The sequence below is a fragment of the Zingiber officinale genome, chromosome 8B (assembly GCF_018446385.1).
Source record: "Zingiber officinale cultivar Zhangliang chromosome 8B, Zo_v1.1, whole genome shotgun sequence".
Taxonomy (NCBI): domain Eukaryota; kingdom Viridiplantae; phylum Streptophyta; class Magnoliopsida; order Zingiberales; family Zingiberaceae; genus Zingiber; species Zingiber officinale.
The window spans coordinates 47375181-47399278 of NC_056001.1; the positions used below are offsets into that span (position 1 = coordinate 47375181).

Sequence of the window (24098 nt, forward strand, 5' to 3'; positions counted from 1 at the left end):
ATCATGCCAAATCTACAAAACAGAGTTAAACAATATTCCTGCAAAACAAAGGTTAGCACAGTAATATAATGCATGAGTAATATAGACAATAGAACTGTCTTGATCTCAACTTGGAAACCTTCCCGGTTTCTTCAGTTGGATCAGCGACCTTAGGTTGTTCCCTTTAGGAACTCGACCGCACTGTCGCTCCTCCAGTTGCTTAACTCAACTTACCTGCCAAACATGGTCCTCTAGACCTGTTTGGAATTTTGCCTGCTCAGTGTCTGATCGCCTAATCCACTAAGACTTTTCTTGCAATATTATGTTAGCCAACAGCAATAATAATAATACAAAAAACAATGGTAAACCTAAACCTAGATTTATCGAGATCCGCAGGTCCAATCGATCGCGCGCGGTCGACCGGAAATCATCCGATCAACCTTGCTTGGAGTTCACTCCTCCAAGATTTCTCGTTACCTAAAGTTACCACCCCTAGGATTTACTTCATCTGGCTTCACTTACCAGAACCTAAGGTTACCGCCCCTTAGGATTTTCTCCACTTGGATCAACTCACCAAGACTCAGTATTCGGCTCCCCAGGGATCAAGTCCTCCAGACCTATCCACCTGGCTTCCACGATATACCGAGATTTCTCTTGCCTAGCCTCCAACTAGGACTTCCCTTGCCTAGCCTATAACTAGGACTTCCCTTGCCTATACTCCAACTAGGACTTCCCTTGCTTAGCCTACAACTAGGACTTCCCTAGATCAAGCTTCATACATACTTAAGCATACTTAAACATATTTGTCTGACATTAAAACCTTGGACTTTGATTGCACCAACACATATTATATTCTCCTCTCACTTCAAGGATATTCAGAAGTCTAGGAACCTAGTCAGATCCTCAGTCGCTCAGTAGGTTAGTTTTTATTATTATTATACTATATTTTTCCTTTCGGTCGTAGGATCCGCTACAACTCTCAGATCAAGGACTAGGGGCTCAACTCCCCGGTATAGTATGCTATGGGCTTTGATCCCTTATATTGCTTAGGGCTTCGCTCCCATTGACAGTCAGGGTTGAGATTATTCCTTCCCTGACTTCATGAACATTAGGGGGTCAAGGGATCGATACTATTTCTCTCCCCAGTTCTACGGGTATTTGGGAGTTGAGAAACCGGGCCAGATCCTCAGTTGATCAGTGAGCTATTTTTCTATTATATTCCCCTTACTCCACAGGTATTGGGGACTGAGTCAGATCCTCAAGCAATCGGTTGACTATTTTTCTATTATATTCCCTCATTCCATGGGTATTCAGGAGTCGAGAAACCGAGTCAGATCCTCATAAGGTTAGCAGGTCAGTTTTTATATTATATTATATTTTCCCTTCCGACCATAGGATCCGATACAGCTTCTCGATCTGGACCTAGGGGCCTTATTCTTTGACCAGGGACTAGGGGCTCAACTCCTCGATCAGACTTTGCACCTTCCACCCATGGAACTTTATTTCCTCCTATTGCTACGGGTTATGATCCCTTGTATCGTTATGAGCTTCACTTCCTTTAACGGTCCGACTCAATTTATTTTCTTCTTAACTTTGTGGGCATTTGTGAGTTAAGGGATTGATACTATTTATCTCTCCGACTCCACGGGCATTCAGGAGTCAAGAAACCAAGTTAGATTACAGTTGAGCGTGTGACAAGCGCTATAAACCCTTGAACAGTAAAGATTACAGTCGAGCGACGACTATAAACCCTTGAGGAGTAAATATCATAGTCGAGCGGTGACTATAAACCCTTGACCCAGAGAACATCAACAGTTGAGCGGCGACTATAAACCCTTGAGTCAGAGAACATTAACAGTCGAGCGACGACTATAAACCCTTGAGTCAGAGAACATCATAATCAAGCAACGACTATAAACCCTTGAGCTAGACAATATCAACAGTCTAGCTGCGGCTATAAACCCTTGAGCTAGAGAACATCACAGTCGAGTGGTGCCTAAAAACCCTCGAGCAGTCTCCACTCGTCTCGGACCAATTTATCGAAGTCTCCATCTCCCTCCGTTCGGGGTTGAGCAGTCTCTACTGGTCTCAGACCAACTTATTGAAGACTCCATCTCCCTCGTTCGAGTAGTCTCCACTAGTCTCGGATCAGCTTATTGATGCCTAATCTCACTTGTTTGGGGTCGAGCAGTCTCCACTGGTCTCGGACCAGCTTATTGATGCCTCTATCTCACCCGTTCGGGGTTGAGTAGTCTCCGCTGGTCTCCGACCAACTTATTGATGACTCCACCTTACACATTTGGGGTCGAGCAGTCTCCACTGGTCTCAGACTAGCTTATTGATACCTCCATCTCACCCATTCGGGGTGGAGCAGTCTCCACTGTTCCAAACTAGCTTATTGATGCATGTATCTCCTTCGTTCAGGGTCGAGCAGTCTCCACTGGTCTCGAACTAGCTTATTGATGCCTCCATCTCCTCTGTTTGGGGTCGAGCAGTCTCCACATTGATGCTTTCATCTCACCAGTTCGGGGTGGGGCAGTCTCCACTAGTCCCGGATCAGCTTATTGATGCCTCCATCTCTCCCGTTCAGGGTGGGGCAGTCTCCACTGGTCTCGAACTAGCTTATTGATGCCTCCATCTCACTCGTTCGGGGTCGAACAATCTCCACTGATCTCGGACCAGTTTATTGATGCCTCCATCTTACCCGTTCGAGGTCGAGCAGTCTCCACTAGTCTCAGACCAGTTTATTGATACCTCCATCTCCCCCGTTTGGGGTCGAGCAGCCTCTACTGGTCTTGGACCAACTTAATGAAGACTCCATCTCCCCCATTCGGGGTCGAGAAGTCTTTATTGGTCTTGGACCAACTTATTGAAGACTCCATCTTCCCCGTTCGGGATCGAGCAATCTCTACTGGTCTCGGACCAACTTATTGATGCATCTATCTCACTCGTTCAGGGTCGAACAGTCTCCACTGGTCTCGGATTAACTTATTGATGCCTCCATCTCTCCATTTGGAGTTGAGCAGTCTCTACTGATCTCGGACCTGCTTATCGAAACTCCCATCTCCCCCATTTGGGGTTGAAGTATCTCTACTACTCTCGACCAGAGTATCTCACAAGTTCCATGCTCACTTGGTTCACGGGTTTCTCTCTCGTCGGCCTTCAATTTCACGGGCTACGCTCCAGTTCAGTTCTTGGGTTCTATGCCCGTTTGGTTCATGGGTTTCACTCCTCGTTCGCCTTTGATTTTACACGCTACGCACTTGCTTAGTTTTCGAGCTCCACACCTGCTCAGCTCATGAGCTTTGCTCCCGTTCCCCTCCGATTACACATGCTTCGTACTCACTCGGCACTCGAGCTTCGCGTCCTTCGATCTGACGGGCTACTCTCCTGCTTGGCGTTGCTCGACAGCCCGCTTGCCGCTCTCTCAGTTTCTCGCTCGACATCGCTTGATCGCCCGTTCGACATTCGCCCGCTCAGCATCGCTCGATCGCTTGCTTGACATCCTCTAGGCACTATTTTTCATGGAGTGTACGGAAAGTATATCAAAACTATCCATGTCCACCTAGTGTAATTGATTTTATTTCTATTTTTTTTTTTATTTTTTTTTTAAGTTCTCGATTATCTTAATAAGATTTTATTCTAAGATTTAGAGTTAAATTATAGTATTAAATAAAAAAAATATCAAATTATTTTTTTTTAATGTAAACATGAGGTGTCAGCATATCGAACACTATATAATTATGGAATCCTATAATTATAATAATAATAATAATAATAATAATAAAAAGAGCCCTTTTGTGAATTAACTTTCGTTTTAAAATTCTTTCTCGTAAATCTCTTCCACGCCACAAAATACTCCCTCTCGTTTCCTCATCTTATCCGTGCGTTTCACCTTTGCTACGACCTCAAGCTCGGCCTCGCTGTGGCCGCAAGAGCAGGCACAGAGAGAGAGAGAGAGAGAGTGGTGGTATCTTGATCCAATTCGAGAACTATGGCCACCATTTCCCCGCTTCTCCATCTCCCAGTGGCCAAGCTCGACGATATCCTCGTCTTACGGAAGAGTCTCATCCCCAGGCCTGACCCAGGAACCGCTCTCTTCGGCTGCAGCTCCGGCCGACAAGCTCCATGGATCTTCCCTGTCCGGCGCCGGTTTCGTCCGCGGGCGGCAGCCTTGGGAGGTCTGTTAGGCGGCATCTTCAAGGGGACCGACACTGGCGAGGGCACCAGGCAGCGGTTCGCCGATTCCGTTGCTGCGATCAACCGGTTGGAGCCGGAGGTGTCGCGCCTCTCTGACTCGGAGCTGAGGGAGAGGACGTCGGTCTTGAAAGAGCGTGCTCGGAATGGCGAGCTGCTCGATTCTCTTCTACCTGTAAGGCGCATTTACAATCAATTTTAGAGTGTTTCTATTGTAATTCTTCAATCTTGCATATTTCATCATTTTGGCTTTACTTTGTCAGAAGTTTGATTTCTTTTTCCATGCCTTTGATGACTGAATTGCATAAAATTAGAGTTTTATTAGTAAAAGGTGGAATTATATAGAATTCTTTTACTATTTATTTGATGAATGAGGTACAGAAAATTCAAGTTTTAATGTATATATATATATATATAATAATAATAATAATAATAAAAATTAGACAAGCCATTGTTGACACCTTATACAAAAAATTCTGTCACTCTTAGGTTCATCTATCTCTCCACACTGATAGAGAAAACAATGAAAATCTAACGTTTGGCACTCCCCAGACAACCAAAACAATCGAGAAGAAAAAAAAATCCTCTTATCTACTGGAAATATGACATTCCACAATATCCACAAACACTTCATGTCATTTTCTAGGCTCTGAAGTCTGAAACATGTCCAAGGTGAATAATCCTGCAACCCTCCCAAAATTCAGTTGAAATCAACCTTTTCCTTCTTTATTCCTGCACCAAATAAATGTAAACTAGGCTTTCTAATTCTAGGCAATCTGGGTAACTATTGGGTCAGCTAGGCTATTGTCGAAGCATTAAGCCGGGATGCCCAACATTTATCATTCCCTTTTTCCTAACTTTTGTCATCTATTACATTATATATATATATATATTCTCAAAGTATAATTCATATACAAGTTTATGTGGAGTCATGTCAATTTAAAATTTCCTTGCTGTTATTTTCTTCTCAGATTTTAGTTTGGTAACTGCCAATTTTAGCTTATTAATGTGAAGAAAAGGGAGCACCACTTTGGCATGCAATCTTTGTCTCAATCAGTATCAAATACACCACTAGCTCAAGCATACTCCTATTTATAGATGACTCGTAGATTAGACATGTATAAATGAATCTTCACTATGGGACATAACCCTTCGACATAATTAATGTCTATAAAAATTAATTATGGGAATTAAATGTCTACAAAAATTCATTTTAATAGTTTTAACACTTATGTTTTAAATTGTTGACAGGAAGCATTTGCCATAGTGAGAGAGGCATCAATGAGAGTCTTGGGCCTGCGGCCTTTTGATGTACAGTTAATAGGTATGCCACCTTTTTCTGTATTTTTTTTTTTTTGAGCTTTAGTTAGAAGTATATTTTAATGTGAAGTTTGCCAGACATCTCTTTGATGCTGTCAGTGTATGCTTGTGGATAATTGGTGCATGCCTGAGCAAATTGTTGAATGCACCATTGAAGATTATGTCACTTCTCTTGAAATTATTTTCCTCATGGATTGATACACAAAGACTTGTGTCTTCAAGGGAATGCAAAATGTTGAAAAATCAAAGAATTTTTTTAATATTGGTTGCAACTTAAGTTTGTTGAATAGTTCACAACCTTAGTTATGTGAAAAATGCTAACCTAACAATAAAGTACTGGTGGAAGTCTCTTGAATCAAGAAAACTCTCTTTATTTGAATAAAAAGTGCTACAAATCTGTTTTCTTGAGCATCAATTTAGCCAAATATTTGGATCTTCTTTAACATAATTATGAACCTTCATATTGTATGACTAAGAGCAGTTTTTAGATTATTCTTTGAGTGTTTGTTCCTTCATTGGGAGAGTTTTCATCCTCATCCTGCTTGCTCTTTAGCTGAAAAAAGAAATCTTCATTACTAAACTACAATTTTATTTCAACTACCCATCTGATTTTGGCCCGGAGAGAGTGCTCTCTCATTTTTTTTTTTCATATAGAGATAGTTATCTGAAGGGGAGCCTTGGCGCAACGGTAAAGTTGTTGCTTTATGACCTAAAGGTCACGGATTCGAATCCTAGAAATAGCCTCTTGCAAAGTAGGGTAAGGTTGCATACACCCGCATGGCGGGAGCTTCGTGCATCAGGCTGCGTTTTTTTTATATAGAGATAGGACTATGTATTGACGGGAGTTTTATGCACCGAGATGCCTTTTTTAATTTAATAAGTTAATAATTTTTTTCAACATTTTCTACCATTCAAGAATTAAATTTAGTTCCGGGGCGTTGGTCACTCCAATGAGTAGGAAAGAAAACAAGAAGAATAGGAGGAAATTTACTTACCAAGATGAGGCAGAAATTTGCTGTGGAACTTTCCTATGGGACGTGAGGTAAATGAGGTAAATCTCCTAGCTAGGAATTTTCTCATGACTTGGGCTCAAGTGACTATGAAACATAGTCTGCTAGGGTGGCTCACGTCTTACGATGAAGGTTGAGCTCGCAGCTTATTTGCTGTGAAGAATATGCACATAACTTGCTTGTAGATGAAAGATGAGCTTGTGATGAAAGATCTGCTTGCATGCAAGGATTCATAGCTTCCCATGTGCCAATTGAAGGGGAAATAATTTTTTTTGCTTTTGTCAGCAGATACAAAATGAAATTTGAAACATTGTTATCATCTTATCTTAGGTTCCAAAGCTCAAGTTGTGTAGGAGTTTTAGTTTTTTACCAAAATGTTATATTTGAGTATCGTGTTGGTGTTGGTATTGGTATTGGTATTGGTATTGGTGTTTTGACGTATGATGGTGGTGAATTGAAGGAAGAAGGAGGAAGGAGATAAAAAATAAGAATAAGAAGAGAAGATAACTATATATCCAAGAGCAAACTTAAAATGACATTTATTGTGTTGCCCTATCTTGAATGGTACAAATTCAACACTTTGTTGTGCGGACATAAATTACAAAAAAATTTAACAATCATAAATCATTACATAATTCCAACTAAACTTGTTGTGACATGTTATGGGGTATCGAGTTTCATCATGACACAATACTTATCGGCATAATCAACACAGCTTATATAGTACAGATAACTTGTGCCAATTAGTATTGAAGTTTAATAATTTATTGGAATGGTAAGATTTGACCATACCACATAATACGAGATTTCAAATTATGATCTTATCTAAAATCATCTCCATAACTTATAACCCAATACTTCATGATCTTAATTCTCTTTCCCCAAGAATAAAAGTATAAGTCGTACAACTATTTTATACTAATTCTGTCATTTTTCATTTATAGGTGGCATGGTTCTTCATAATGGTGAAATTGCAGAAATGAGGACAGGAGAAGGAAAAACACTAGTGGCTGTTCTACCAGCATATCTGAATGCATTAAGTGGGAAGGGAGTGCACATTGTTACTGTGAATGACTACCTTGCAAGACGTGATTGTGAATGGGTTGGTCAAGTTCCACGCTTCCTAGGCTTGCAGGTTGGCCTGATCCAACGTACGTTACATTCTCATTGTGAATGAATTATCATGGTTTGATCTAATTTTCTGTCTCCATCTTAATTCCTTGAAATGCGTAGGTACTTGTTCCTAATTTCTCTTTTAAAGCAAAGGCTAAATTATTAAAATGCATTTTTATGACATTTACTTGTTACTTTGATTTTTTATTTACAGTCCAGATGTGTGATATCTAGATTTAACTTGAATTATCTTTTGAAACCAGCACAAGTCAACTTTGATTGGTCATGTCTTTCTTGTTGATTAGGGTGATTAATAATGTCACATAACCTGCACTTTTTATAATATTGTAGAACCAACATCAATTCTTAATTAAAACTAGTATTATGTTGAGAAACCGTACTTTGAAACATGTATAATTCTTGCATTGGAGGTGAATCATCATATGGAATTTCATAACTAGTGTTATGTTGAAAAAACTTTATTTTAAAACATGTATACTTCTTGCATTGGAGGATTGATTAGGGTTGTAAATGAATCGGATATTCTGAACAAACTTGGTGTTCGGTTTGATAAAACTTGTTTATTAAAAAGTATACAAAACAAACAAGCTTCAACACTAGTAAGCTTGGTCCATTAACAATCATGAACAAAGTGTTATGAACCATTTTTGAATAAATTTATTAACTTGTGTAAAATTTAATTATAAATTTATTTCTTATTTTTTTATTCAAATACATAAAAGATGTAGTAATTTATAAATTTTATAATCTTAAATTATTTATAATATGTTAAGAATAAGAAAATAATATAAGTTCCATGTATTAGATAAATGTTTAATCGAACAACAACACTATTAGTTGAGCTTGATAAAATGCTTGAGCTCGGTTGGAGCTCGATAAAATTTTTAGTATATGATGCGGCGATAAGGGAGAGCCCACCCGTCACTGGTCAGTTGTCACGGGGTCGATCAAAGTCAAGGTGGTCAACGTCGGGGCTTACGGAAAGAGCCTCGGGCAAAGGTGTGGGCCGGTCGGACAAATGTCCATTATGGGTCGGCCGGCCGAGCGGACAAACCCGTAGCCGATTGTTTCGATCGGCAGGAAAATGAGCCGCTCGGACCGCTTGCCCGACGCAAGTAATGAAATTACACAGGAGGAGACGAGGAAACAAAAGAGAACACTCCGTCTATCATTAAATATGAAGAAGCCAAGATAAAGAAGAACACTCCCTCTATCATTAATTCACGGAAGTCAAGACAAAGAAGTCTTCCTCTGACAATTAATATCACTAAATAAGGGCAGATGAACGATCACAAAGAAAGGTATAAAAGGGTACGCTATGTATGAGGAAAGGCAAGATTTTCCTATTTCTTGATTACTCATTTTCTCTTCCTGATTCTGACTTGAGCCTCGGAGGGCCAATGCTAGGGACCCTTCCCCAGTTTGGTTTTGTTTTGTAGGATTGAGGTCTTCATCCCGTCAGTAGTCACCCCATCCCCGACTTTCCAGCTTCTCTCATTCGGACATGATTAGTATACAAGATTGAATAAGCTCGATAAGTAAAGAAACAAACTTAACATGGCTAAGCTCGGCTTAGCTTGTTTACACCCCTAGGATTAATGCATTAATCATCGTATAAAATTTCACACCATATTGATTGACATGGATAATTTTTTTTTCAATAAATTATTAAAACATGACACTTGTCAACATAGGTAATCTCTCATATATCATTCCTACCACCCATGCCAAGGAGTACCATGCCTTGCCGACTTGACATGCATGGGAATCTTGATGAAGTCCATTAATGATATCTCAGCTAATGTTTGTTAGTTGAGATGATGCATGGAATCCTACCAAAATGACTTCCACTAGTGGGTTATGATTAAGGTCATGTCTTATTCAACCATGACCCATTTAATTCTAACATGTTTAATATATGGATGAAAATCTATAACTCACATATCATCCATTTATAAAGGGGTTGAATTGCTAATGACCCATTTGATTAAACGACTTACATGGCGTCATGTAGTACACAACCTACATAATTAAATGAGTCATAAATAAGTTGAATGACACAAACTGTTTAACAAGATTAAATTAACATTAAATATAAACGACATATTAATTATTTTTTATTCTACAAAACTTAATATACATTACCTATGATTATATGTTATAATATTTATCTTTATAACTTATATAGTTTACTACTAAATAACTAACTTAATATCTATATATTTATAAATGGATCCTGTGCCATTTATTTAAGGGTCATAAATAGGTCAACCCATTTAAAATCATAACTTGTTTACCTCTAACCTTCTAACTCTAATCCGCAAAATTTCTGAACAAGTTGTGCCAACTTTTGTCACTCTTAATTGGCACATTATGGTATAATAGTTTTCTTTGAATATTTAATTTCTATAATATTATTTTTAAAAGTAAAAAAAGGCTATAATAAGAAGAGACTAAAGGAGTTAAGTCACATGATCATCTTAGCTCACGTAGGAAAATGCTGAAATGCATTGAATGTTAACACAGGATGGTACAGTAAAATTTTAATTTATTGATTATCTAGTTGCTATAATGTTATTTTTAGAGGTAAATAAATTAAGTAGAAATTAAAGGAGCAAAGTTTGAATTCATCTCAGCATGCTTCGATGTTTTCGAAGTCTCAGCATGTCATGATATTAAAATTGTACCATTATAGCTAAGGACCAAAGCCTATCCTGGAATATTACTCCATGTTCTTTCCTGCACCCATCCTGCTTGTTCTTTTGTATTTTTCCTTCTTTAACCTTTTCATTTCTCATTTCTTCAAGCATGTAGGAGATTTGACTCACACTTCTCTTACAATATTGTGCTTTCCTTTGATTCTTTTATTAATATTGCCCTATCTTCAGAGAATATGACAAGTGAGCAAAGAAGAGAAAACTACTTATGTGACATAACATATGTCACAAATAGTGAGCTTGGATTTGATTATCTAAGGGACAATCTTGCAATGGTCAGTTTTCTTTTCTTATATACTACTAATTGATTTGAAATTGTTGTTTATTATTGATTGAATTATTTTAGTTATCATTTTTCATTTGGTTAATTTGTCTTTTCAAATGAATAATTTGACATCTTAATCTCAGACAGTTGATGAGCTTGTCTTAAGGGACTTCAATTATTGTGTGATTGATGAAGTTGATTCTATTCTCATTGATGAAGCAAGGACTCCTCTGATCATCTCTGGCCTTGCTGAAAAGCCAAGTGATCGATACTATAAAGCCGCAAAAATTGCAGCTGCTTTTGCGAGAGATATTCATTATACTGTAAGGAAAGATGTGAACTTTGATATATCCATTATTCTAATATTCCTTTTATCTTTTCAATATATGCATGTTGGATGATTTATAAACTAAAACTTCGTTAATAAGACTTATTCACTTTAGGTTGATGAAAAACAAAAAACTATTTTACTAACTGAACAAGGGTACGAGGATGCTGAAGAAATTTTGGACATAAAGGATCTTTATGATCCTCGTGAACAATGGGCTTCATATGTTCTTAATGCAATTAAAGCGAAGGAACTCTTCCTTAGAGATGTCAATTACATTATTCGTGGGAAGGAAGTTCTTATTGTGGATGAGTTCACTGGTCGAGTAATGCAAGTGAGTATACTCTTGTGTGTTGCATGCTTTGCAGACTGTTGTCTATCTTTTGTGCTAAAATTATATGTTAGAACTGAAACAAATGAACTGTGAACAAGTTTCTATATGGATATTTTCTCAACCTGTGGGTGCATGCTTGGTTTTCTTTTTCTTCTTTTTTTTTTTTGACTGTAAGAATCTTGTGTGCCAGACCTAGACTTGGATAATGACATAACAGTGAAAAGTTGGATTCAAAAGCAAGAAAGTAATGATTTAGATTTTAGAGTATTGGCATCAAATTGAGGCCCCATTTGGTGACTTAAAGAAGTTTTCAAAAAGAATATCTATTCTTTGTTTAGTATGCTTAAATTGCCTTAGTCAATATAAAAGAACTTGAATACTTAACATTGTACTCTCATGTGGGTACGTGGGCAGATGGACTGGAATAGATTGCCATCATGGTGTAAATTAGCCTAAATTAAACCCGGTATTTAATCAATATTCTTAAGTCTTAAGATCTGTCCTCACATGTGAGTACATGGATTGGATGCAGCTGGGCCTAACATGCGCTTTCTTATGTATGTATATCGTTTGTGTAGGCATAATGGATTCACCTTGGCCTATCATGTGGATTGTCTTAGTTTAGCTAGATATATACTTTTTGGTTACTGATAGTAGCAGAATTCAAATGTGGGATCTTACCCTACCTCTCATAAAGATTATTAAGCCATAAGTCTTTCTATTTAAAGAGAGACATCTGAACTAATTTCTATTTAGTCCCCCACATGTGCTATTATGAACCTATATACTTCATATTTGATGCTTATTTTTGCATATTTTTGGCAGGGTAGACGTTGGAGTGATGGTCTTCATCAAGCAGTTGAGGCAAAAGAAGGTTTACCAATCCAGAATGAAACTGTTACACTTGCATCAATTAGCTATCAGAACTTCTTTCTTCAGGTAATCTTTTGCAACTACATGTCCTCAAGTAGCTAACTAGCTGGACTTTTACTTTTCAAATATGGTAAAATTAGTTTGTGTAATTGTCAGTTCCCCAAACTTTGTGGTATGACTGGAACTGCTGCTACAGAAAGTGCAGAGTTTGAGAGCATATATAAGCTGAAGGTTTCAATTGTTCCAACAAACAAGACTATGATAAGAAAGGTACTAAGTCACTAATGCTTATCATTATTTGCAGGTGATTGCATGATATTATTAATTTGTTATTCAAAATTTCCAGCACACTATATTTATGCCTTAATCCTTGCATTTGAGACGTTGCTTTATAAATTTTGTGATGACTTTCACTTAATAGGTAGAATATCTCCTGTCTGTATTTTTTATGCAACATGATAAAAACATAGGTGTGTTGGTTTTTGTATATGGAGTGAACTTGTCCTAACTAACCTCTTCTTAGCTTGAGGGTTGACCTTGCTAAACAGTAATATCACATTTGAGATTAATGGAGCATTTGATAGTCTCTTTTCATATCAACAATGTAGCATTTTGGGAAGCAAGAAAACCTTTGGGTTGAGGATTGTGTTGAGCTAAGCTGGTCTATGTGGGTGGAATTTACCATTTCGCTTGCTAACCGACACGACAATGCTTTGACGCTAACACATAGGTTTGCCGCAGAAATAGAGAGGGGGAGTGAACCCACTTAGTCCTAATCACCATGTCTATTTGATGACCTAACATTAAATTGACTTCCACTAAATTCTAAAAATTTGAAGTAATGGTTTAGTTTAGCTTGATTAGTTATCTAAAAAATATTAAAAAATAATTTAAAGTAGAAAATTTTAAATAGAATAAAATTTAATATCTAATATTATGAAGTTTTTTTTTTATACTTTTGTGATGTCGGGACAACCAAGAGAAATCATGTGATTGCTATGATAAAAAATTTAGGCTTGGCGAGACTCTGTTGAGCTTCTCCCCTTCCTTTTTTTGTTTGTTCTCTAAGCTTTAGTTTTGTATGTTAAGGAACAACTAAAGTTTGAAACATTTTGTTTAAATGAATTTATTTAATTAAGTTAGAAAATAATTTAATTATTTTCACTTTTAAATTTATTTTATTAGAATATCATTGAAAATACTTGACACTTCTTTCGGTACTAGTAAGGTGACATGTTATGTACTTCACTAAACTTATCTAGTTATTTTGTGTAAATTTTAATTCAAGTCAAGGTTTAAAATTTCGACCCGTGCCAATGTTTCGGTCTTGGACCGGAATGATATGGTTTCGGTACCGTATCGTGCTGTGCCGATATAGTTTCGATATTTTTTAAATATAAAATATATTAATTAAAAAATAAAATATTTAACATAAATATTTAAAAAATAAACAATATAAAAAATATAAAAAATAATCTTTTAAAAAAAGGAAAATATATGAAAATAGATAAATAAATAAATTAAAATTTTATTATAAATTTTAAATTAAAATAAATGAAATATAAAATTAATTAGATAATTTTATTAGGGTAATAGGGTTTAATAAAGTCTCTTTAGATTATCTCCATCACAGTTAGGAGTTGATTAAAATAATTAACCTAAGTTTAATTAAAAAAATCCAAAATCCGACACCACTCGCGAGCTCGTGCGACTTCAGCGCTGTCGCGGGGTTGCACGCCCCCTTAGCCATGGTCGCGGGGATCGCGTGACTCCTCCAGCACGACCGCTGTGGTTGTGCGACCCCTCTACAGCGGCCGCAAGGTCACACGATGCCTCCGCGGCGGCAGCAGAAGGGTTATGCAACCTCTCCACTGCTATTGCGGGGTTGAGCGACCCCTCCGCTGCGACCATAGGGTTGCGCAACACATCGCAGCTGTCGTGGGTTTGGTGCCTAGGTCGTGCTGGTGCCAGTTGCCGGGTGGAACGAGATGTTTCCCCTGTTTCGACTGTCTCGACACGACACTTTAAACCATGATTCAAGTTAATATTGTATTAAATATTTTGTACTAGTAAGTTAATATTGTATTAAAAAAATCAATATATTGTATTAAAAAAAGGTGTTGAAATCGTATTGACACGACTATATAGTAGAAACCATATGACTCCGATCAGAGAATGGGCAAATTTTTAAACCTTGCTTCAGGATATGACAAATTTTAAGTTCAAATCCTTTACAACACATTATAAGAAGAAGATGATAGTTGATCGAGAATATTAGGTCGCAAAAAATGTTGAGCAAGTATATACACATAACATTAGGCGTAAAATTTCTTTTAACGATGGCATATGTAGTTTGTGACTTAATTTGGGAGGTTTAGTTAATTTTTATAAGAATTTGAGAGAGAAATTATGCATAGACTTACCATATGTTTTAAAGGAAAAACATAATGGTGTTGCCTGTCTTGGCATATATATTAAGATATACCAAATCATATTAGGATTTGGTTATTTAAGTGTATCTTGAGAAGATTAGTTCTAGACTGAATAAGACAAGTCTTCCCTTGTTTCTCAACTAAACTGGTTTTAGATTATGATCCATGGAACTTTTGCATTCCTGTAGATATATACTGATGTTACTGAAACATGAAATCTATCATTTTATCTATTCAGGATGAATCAGATGTTGTCTTTAGGGCTACTACAGGAAAATGGCGTGCTGTTGTGATTGAGATATCCCGGATGCACAAGACTGGTTGCCCTGTGCTTGTTGGTACAACAAGCGTGGAGCAAAGTGATGCATTATCAATGCAGTTACGTGAAACAGACATTCCTCATGAGGTGAGCTATTAGATGCACTCATTATTGTCTGATATTTATTTCCATTTAACATTTTGAAACTTTTGGGTTTAAGCTTATCTTTCAAAGCTATGAACATTGCTTTATGCAATAATATACAGTTTTCATGCAACAACGGAATCATCTACCTTTATATGTCTATTTTGTAGAAGTCTATGATACTTTTCCAATGCACAAGGATACAATGCTCATATCACACAGAATTGTCATGTAATTATAATCTAACTATATAAGAAGAAATGCATATTTACTAAAAATATATCAGTCAGATGACCTTAGTGTTTGCTGTCTGGATCTTGTTTATCATTACCAAATGCTTCAGTTTATTTTACTAATAGTATTGAAATGGAACTAAAGCTCAGATTGAGAAACATAAATATGTTTAGTAATCATCATGTAACAGATCGGCACAAGGTTACATGCCAAGTTGGATGACATCAGACTATTCTGGAGGTCAAATGATGTTATGGAAATATGCTTTATAATTTTGTAGTCATTTTGAGTAACACGAATTCAGAACTGAGATAATTCCTCCACAAATTACATTCTGACTGACACAGAACACGGACTTGCATGTGTTTGCCACAAAATATATTTATTCAAGTGGGCAGGGACTAGAAAAGAAGCTTGTCAAGCATTTCTATACCTTCCCATATTTTTTTTTCTTTAATTAAAGGTAATCCCTAAACTCAAATTCCTATCTTCCGTTTGAACAATTTACTCCCACAAGGCCTTTCTTTGCAAAATTACTTCTACAAATTTTCAAGAAAATCAGCAAATTGCACCTTATACATGCTCATCTAACCCAAAGATAACTGGTCGTGATTGTATGTCTGTAACATTGAGTACTAAATGATGTTAGGTTCAGGGCACTCTCTTGACATTTATCTCTAATTTCAAGGTCCAATTGCGGAAAGAATAAAGAAAATAGCATTCTTCAACAGGCGCTGTTAATTTTTAGAACACAAACATTTCCAGTTTATTTACCCATGATGCATGAGTTTGCTTTACATCTCGCTCAGCATTTGAATTGTCTTCTTAAACTAGTCTTTATTGAAAGGTCCTGAATGCAAAGCCAGAGAATGTTGAGAGGGAAGCAGAAATAGTAGCACAGAGTGGGCGCCTTGGTGCTGTGACAATTGCCACTAATATGGCAGGTCGTGGAACTGACATCATACTAGGAGGTAATGCAGAATTTATGGCTAGGTTGAAGCTACGTGAGATGTTAATGCCAAGGTAAAATTAAAAATTCTCTGTTTCTCTGAAAAATAACTTGCTGTAGATGCTTAACTGCAAGGTATAAAAGCATATTCTTTCCTGGAGTTTGTTTCACTTAGGCTATCTTTTCATGTAGTTGCCATACATCAACTAATGATTTCCATTTGTTTTTTCTTCTTTGTGCTCTCTTTTCTTTTCTTGCTGTTATAGATAGTATTTTGTCTTGTCAGCATTTACTGGGTTTTCTATGTTTTGCATTTTCACAATTCTTCTAAACTTTGTCGACCAAAATCCAAAATAACATATTCTTATTCAGGCTATCAAGAACCACCAGCACTAGAATTACACTTCTATTGGTTCTGATTGATTTGTACTTGACAGTGTTGTCAAGCCAATCGAAGGAGTCTTTGTCTCTGTGAAGAAACTTCCACCAAAAAAGTCTTGGAAGGTAAATATCTGCTTTGATCTGCTAGTGATAGATTTGATAAAATCTTACATCTTATCTTGGTTATGCATATAGGTAAAGGAGAATTTATTCCCTTGCGACCTAACTAAAGAGACAATATCACTGGTCAATGATGCAGTAGCATTAGCTGTTAAATCATGGGGTTTGAGAACATTGACTGAGCTTGAAGCAGAGGAGAGGCTGTCTTACTCATGTGAAAAGGTATATTGCATATGAACTCTGACAGATGACTGGCTATCAAGTATCAACAGAAATGATCGACTGCTGGTTTAATTTTCAGTTCAACTCAACTCAAATTTACTTGAGAAGTATTATTCTATCAATCTTTGTCACGGACCAGATGGGTCTTCATGGTCATTGGTATAACATGGCTCCCTTGATGATTATTACACAATCTCTTGATTACTTGCTAACCCAGCAACAACCAAACCACAAGTATACAAATCACAAGAAATTCATTTAATAGTTTACATCCACATATACTAAACCATGTTATGAAAAGCTACCACGCAAAACTTAACTGCATAGAAATATTCAAGGCTTAGAATTTTTAGTCATGCTAAAGTTTCAGTTTATGACTAGAACAATATAGTTTCGAACTATAATGTGCGATGCATATAAAGTTTCAATGATTTTTAAAATATAAAATATATTAATTCTTTTTTCTACTTTTCCTAAGAATCCATCTCCTACATCTTTAAATAGGTACCTAGTCTTTTGTTTATTGGAGGGAAAAAAATTAACAGGGAAGCAAAAGAAAAGGGGAAGGAATTAACTATAATGAACAAATAAACAAATAAATAAAATGAACGTTGTTGGTTTGCCTTGCAGCCGCCTCGCGATCTCACATCATTGTGAGGTTGCGTCAGCCTCGCAACTATGTCGGTGCTCGTGTCACTGTCGATCGTCAGGCAAAAGTAAATTAAAGAAAACACTTGATGTTGGCAAGTGGATCTAATGCAGCCAATTGGGAGGCGTTTGACAACAGATCAGAGGGGTGTGGGGGACATTGTTGTAGGTCGTAGAGGTTAGAAGAACTGCAATCATTGTAGACAATTGAAAGCGAGTGGTGCAAGTGCGATCATTTAGAGTGCCCATAGTGGAGAGTTGGAGCAACGTATGGAATTAGTGGTAGAGTATATGGGGAAGTGGAAGGTGAACATACAACTGGTGATGGACAACAGAAATACAACCTAGATGGAAGTGGAAAGTTGATGGTGATATAGGAGAATGACATAATCGAATATTGAATAGGAAACTTGGCTTCGATTTCAAATATATGTAGCACCAAAATTGCATCAAGCCTCACACACAAAAATTAATGAAGAAGGGAGAACTATCTCACATGGATAAGAAAGATCTCACACAAAGATTAATTAAAATGAAATTTTATTAACTGAAACATCATAAATACATTGCAGATAACACTTCGTTCATAGACTTCACTCTTAAGCAACTAGGAAATAAATCAAAACTAAATTAGAAACACAAATCTAATTAGACTCCTATCAAAACTTTGTACCTTCTATCAACAACATACCAACACTAAATTAAAATAATTACCAATTTTATCACTTCCTCAAAAATGACTACCGATCAAATGAAAATTGATTTTAAATTTTGGATGGGTTAGCATTACAGGGAGTGTGCACAATCTTTATAATCATATAGTTCTTAAGGAATATGCTGGTGCATATAATTTGAATTGTAATGCAGTAGTAATGTAGTAGCATAAAAGCTAATATCTTGTATATTTCATTATGATTCAATTGATTCTTTGCCCTTTAGTTATTATTTTAAACGATTGATCCCACTTGTCTTTTATCTCACATATTTCTCTTTCTGCAGCTTATTATCCTGGAAACAAGTCTAATCACTTATAGAGATGTAACTTGCTCATGACAATTACAGGGACCCACAAGAGATGAAGTCATTGCAAAATTGAGAGATGCTTTTATAAAGATTGTTCAAGAATACAAGGTTTATACTGATGAGGAAAGAAAGAAGGTATGTTAGGCCTAACTTAGCCCAATGGTGAAATTTCAATTCTACATAGATTTACTAGACTGATATACATACATCAATTCATTAGGTTGTAGCTGCTGGTGGTCTTCATGTGGTAGGAACAGAGCGTCATGAATCCCGTAGAATTGACAATCAGGTATAGGTAATCATGATACCTACAGTTAGGTTCTTTATTACTCGACGACCTCGATACACATCTTCAGTTGTTTGTATACAGAAACATGCTTGTTTAGTTATTGAGTGCAAAATGGCAATGCATATGTATATGCATCGAGACTTTAACAAGGCTGCTTCATTGACATGTCTTTTTTACCCTTCATGGATGTACATTATCTAAAATTTGTATTGACATTCTTTGTAACTGGCTGTAAATGATCGATTTGTATTACACGCATGTGACTTCAATCAATCAACTTGGTAGAAGCTTATTGCCATGTATAGTATTAGTCCATTCTCAATCCTGATATAGTTTGTCATCCAGCTTTTGTGAATTTATCCGGTTACCTTATTGTCATGTATCATAACATTTCTTTTTGCAATGCTGGTGCAGTTTGTTGTCTAATTTTTGCATGCTTATACCAAACTCATCGTCTTAGTTATGATCCTCAAATCTAAACTTGATTTTATAAGCATGTTTTAGTATTTGAATTTATAGTTTACTTGAACTGAGGACATGGCCATGTCCAGCAACCACTATTGATATTACAAGATGCAATTCCTTTCTTTTATTAGTTTGACTGAATTCTTGTGCTGTTTCTCATATTAATTCAGTATCATCTGCATAATAACATAACAGATTTTCATTCATCATCTAGTTGAAGGGGAGCCTTGGCGCAACGGTAAAGTTGTTGCTTTGTGACCTAAAGGTCATGGGTTCGAACCTTGGAAATAGTCTCTTGTAAAAAAAAAAATAGGATAAGGTTGTGTACAATGGATCCTTCCTCGGGACCCCACATGGCGGGAGCTTTATGCACCGGATTGCCCTTTTATCTAGTTGAAGTAATTTATATTTATTGGCAATGAATCTTTTTTTATATAATTTCCTTTTCATTGTATCCCACAGCTTCGAGGGCGAAGTGGAAGACAAGGTGATCCAGGAAGTTCTCGATTTTTCCTGAGCCTTGAAGATAATCTGTTTAGGGTATTTGGTGGAGACAGGATACAGGTGCTACCTTGTTCCTTATTTATTATCTTCCTAATCTCCAAATGTTTAGTTAGCGAAGTAGATTGCTGCTGTATTCATGGGAGGAGGACAAGGGACCGCAAGTAGCAGTCATGACAAGACAGAGCCAAAGATCATGATGACATTAAAATTAATAAAGGCAACATGAAGGAGAGAAGTGATAAAAGGGACAAAATATCAACAGTTTTAGATGAAGGTTATGCGACCTCTCCTATACGATGTAGTCACAAAAGGGGTGTAGATCTCTGCGACATTCCCTGTGAGACATAGGCATAGAGAAGGTAGAATCTTTGTCCCTGGGCAAGCGACACAACCAAATATCAACTCTCCCTTTTTATCGTGCAATAAAACCATGAGAACCAACTACATCACTATGGATATTTGGAAGTTAATGAAGGGGAATGAGCTAGTCTCTACGTAGAGACAATCAATAACAATTACTTGATATTTTCTTAGATTGAGTCATAAAATTGTATTATGGATGTAATATTATACCACAACAACTAAGCCTTATTCCAGTAAGTTGGGTAAAACAATAAAAAAATATAAGAATTTCATACAATTACACTCTTAGGTTTGGGTTGCCTTTAATGAAAATATGTTTCTCTTTCACCAACATAGGAATGCAAGGTTTGACTAGTCCTCCCAATCATCAGAAGACTCCCTTCTTCGTTTCCCTTTTGATATAGTGCCTATAATCTCCATCTCAAAGCTAGTCATTTATAACAATCACCCATGCATGAAGCCTTTATCTGGCAAATCAAAGTATCCGTTAGAAAAAGTGAAATTAAGAGATTGAGATTGCAAAAGGAGAATCATCACAAGTTGAGCGACCACCATTTTGAGTTGTTAACTTGATACTTGATGGTATCTTGCATCTCTTTATAAACCATCAGATGAAGGAAACCACATCCAATTGAGCCAATAATGAAATTGTCTGGATCTGTCTATGAATTTACATCCCTTGTCATTCCTATTGCACTTACCCTGCTAATCATGATAAATGCATTGCTTCCATGTTTAAATATGCTAAGGTGATATATTCACCTCAATAATGGGATGCTAATTCAATTTGATGGTTGGTTGTCTGCTTGCTAGTTGAGACAATCTAGGACTACAATAGTATCCTCAAATTTATTGGATATATGTATTGTCATTTATCTTCATATATTTGTGTAGATAGTAACAATATGGAAACTTTCTTAAGCATCATTTACATGGAAAGTGTAGGGCTTAATGCGAGCCTTTAGGGTTGAAGACCTACCAATTGAATCCAAAATGCTGACGAAGGCACTTGATGAGGCCCAACGGAAAGTTGAGAATTACTTCTTTGATATCAGGAAACAATTATTCGAGTATGATGAGGTGCTAAACAGCCAAAGAGATCGTGTTTATGCCGAAAGGAGGAGGGCACTTGTATCTGATACCCTACAGTCACTCATTGTTGAATATGCTGAATTGACAATGGATGACATCTTAGAGGTAAATTTTATATCAAATCAAGGCACACCATTGTATTTGTTTTTTCTTTTTAGTTAGGCTTGATATATGCAGAATTATGATATCATTTTTCCAAGATGTATTGTCTTATGTATGTATTGTGATTTTTGTGTTTGTTATTATCATAGACATTTTTAATGTTTAGGCAAATATTCCTCCTGAAACCCCAAAAGAAAGTTGGGATCTTGAACAACTGATTGCAAAAGTTCAACAGTAAGATATTCTAAAACTGTAGCTATAGATTTGTCAAGTGATGCCTTCATTGTATTTTTGCAACCTTTTTCTTTGCTGTGCCGGATTCTTACATTGTTTTATTGGCAGATACTGTTATCTTTTAAATGATATGACACCTGAGTTGGTGGTGAGTAAATGCTCAAACTATGAGGAGTTGCGGGAGTATCTCCGGTATCGAGGACGTGAAGCATACTTCCAAAAGATGGTCTGTGACTTGGATCCATTCTTAAATTGCATACATGATATTTTTGTACTTAAGCTACTTGTATTATTTCTTTGGGAAAATGAAGAAAAATTCATTTTTCTATTTTACCCAACTGGCTAAACCACCGTATACTTCACGGATTAAATATTTCTACGAGAGTCTCATAGTGCTTACATAAATATTTTAGGATGTAGTCGAGAAACAAGCACCAGGGTTGATGAAAGAAGCAGAGAGGTTCTTGATCTTAACCAACATTGACAGACTATGGAAAGAGCATCTCCAAGCTATCAAATTTGTCCAACAGGCTGTTGGCTTAAGGGGATATGCCCAACGAGATCCCCTCATTGAGTATAAACTTGAAGGATATAATCTCTTCCTAGAAATGATGGCACAAATCCGCAGAAATGTCATTTATTCTATCTACCAGGTTCTTAAACATTTTATTATGTTTGAGCCGACCGACTCAATAAGAAGCAAACCTTGAATTATATTATTCCTTGGTCTTTGTTGATTTATGTCCTATGTTTTTCACTTACAGTTTCGACCAATCTTGAAGAAGAGTGAGCAACTGGGTGATAGTTCGAAGAGGAAAGACTTGAAAAGGAAAGGGGCTGATGACACCAACCCCATCGGAGCTGCACAGGCTACTTCATAAATTGTCAATTCAAAAGATATCGGAGATATCTACTTCAATAGGGGAAGAGTTTTCTTTTATTTTCTTTTTTTCCTCTGTTGTATCTTAAATTATTCACGGTTAGAGTACTTAATGAACAATAGAATATCAGTAAAAATGCAAATGCCTCTTCTATGTAAAGCCTGCCATTGAAGATTCTATTTACCACTCCGAAAGCATTCCTGAATTCAAGGTTGGTTTTAAGTTTCTATAGCAACTTAGGATTCTTAAAAGATTTTATTAGTGGTTTTTCATTACGTGCTTACATTTGATTTAGAAATAAAATGATTGATTTATATAATTAGTCATTTCTTTTGCTTTGCCTCAGTGGTTGGATCAAAATCACAATGATTGAAGATGAACTCTTGGGGTAGACGGTTTGGTCTTATGTATCTCACTCATCAAGTAAATTCAAGAAGCATGGTGGCTACTGCTGTGGTGCCCTAGGTTCATCAGTAATTTAATTATCGTAGATGTGTACGTGTGTAACTCTGGTTGTTTGGGAATATATTATCTCTTACCATCACACTAAGTCCTAGGGGATTGGGATCAATGATCCTTGGGTGTTTGTCTCCGATGCTGATTAGTGGTTCAATAATGTTTCAGTAAAAAGTAGTTAGGTTGAGATGAGAGTTGGACTCTCCTTTAAGATGATATTGCACTTCTAAATAGTTGTGGTTTATTGTTTCTGTTAATGTAAAACGACCTTTGTCAAAGAATGTCACTTTAAATTTCATGAGATGGTGAACTATTAATGCCTTGGAACTCTTCAAGAATTAGAGAAGTGAAGAAAATTTAAGAGGAAATTATTTTAGTTTGGTGCAAACTATAATAAAAGTTGGAAGTCTTTGTTATAGGATGAAGAAACAATCTCAAGAGTCACTAAGATGAAGTGTTCTAAGAGTTCAAAATTCAAGTGGATTTCTAGTGGCATTGTTATGAACATTGATGGCCCACCTAAAGGGGATGTAAATACTAAATAGGTGACATTTAATTTTCATCAATTCTAGCATAATAATAAACTCAGGATAAACATTAAATTATAATTGTGTTGTATGCTAATCAAAGTGATACTAATTGTAGTAGAAATAAATATACTAAATACATGTGCTAGCAAGATGATGCAATATGGTTCGAATCTTCTAAATCATCACTTTAAATGAAGCAATGAGCTAAAGCCTATAGAAAGATTACTAGTAAGTTGTTAGAACTCAATGTAATGATAAATTTCAGAGCACTTGGTGTAACCCTCCATTAGAAATGCCACTAGTCAAGCCACCTTTTAACCCCATGTTCATATTCTATTGTGCAGTCGTGCCACAAAGTGGTCCAATGTGACCTTAGCGACATTAGAATTTGATGTTTGGATAAAAGTTTAATTTAGAATTTATCGTTGTATATTTAGATTGTATAGGATTTAGAGAAATACACATGGAGAAGATGTGGCACAGCCAAGGTCGATTGAACTTGATTACTCAAGGTCTGTAAAGATCAGAGAAGGATGGCATAGAGCATTCGAGGGACCACGAGAAGCATTAGAGTATGGCTAAGTTGATGAAGTGAATCATGAAAGAAAAAGGG

General features: G+C 36.5%; 1 protein-coding gene across 1 annotated transcript; it reads left to right on the plus strand.

Moving 5' to 3' along the window:
• The first annotated feature begins 3830 nt into the window (after positions 1-3830).
• Positions 3831-23253, plus strand: LOC122014493 (protein translocase subunit SECA1, chloroplastic-like). Its single transcript, XM_042570727.1, has 21 exons — positions 3831-4351; positions 5428-5500; positions 7451-7657; positions 10529-10632; positions 10766-10945; positions 11066-11284; positions 12110-12223; positions 12314-12427; positions 14828-14995; positions 16074-16249; positions 16613-16679; positions 16752-16898; positions 18609-18704; positions 18790-18858; positions 19786-19887; positions 21136-21387; positions 21551-21618; positions 21727-21844; positions 22032-22271; positions 22383-22710; positions 22846-23253. Exons 1-20 carry the CDS (start codon positions 3974-3976, stop codon positions 22497-22499), a joined length of 3009 nt encoding a protein of 1002 aa, XP_042426661.1. The 5' UTR covers positions 3831-3973; the 3' UTR covers positions 22500-22710; positions 22846-23253.
• The last annotated feature ends 845 nt before the right edge of the window (positions 23254-24098 follow it).

Coding starts and splice junctions, on each gene's coding strand:
- LOC122014493 (XM_042570727.1), top strand. CDS start 3,974: ATGGCCACCATTTCCCCGCTTCTCCATCTCCCAGTGGCCAAGCTCGAC. Junction 14,996..16,073: donor AAACAGACATTCCTCATGAG/GTGAGCTATTAG, acceptor CTTTATTGAAAG/GTCCTGAATGCAAAGCCAGA. Junction 21,619..21,726: donor CTGATTGCAAAAGTTCAACA/GTAAGATATTCT, acceptor TTTTATTGGCAG/ATACTGTTATCTTTTAAATG.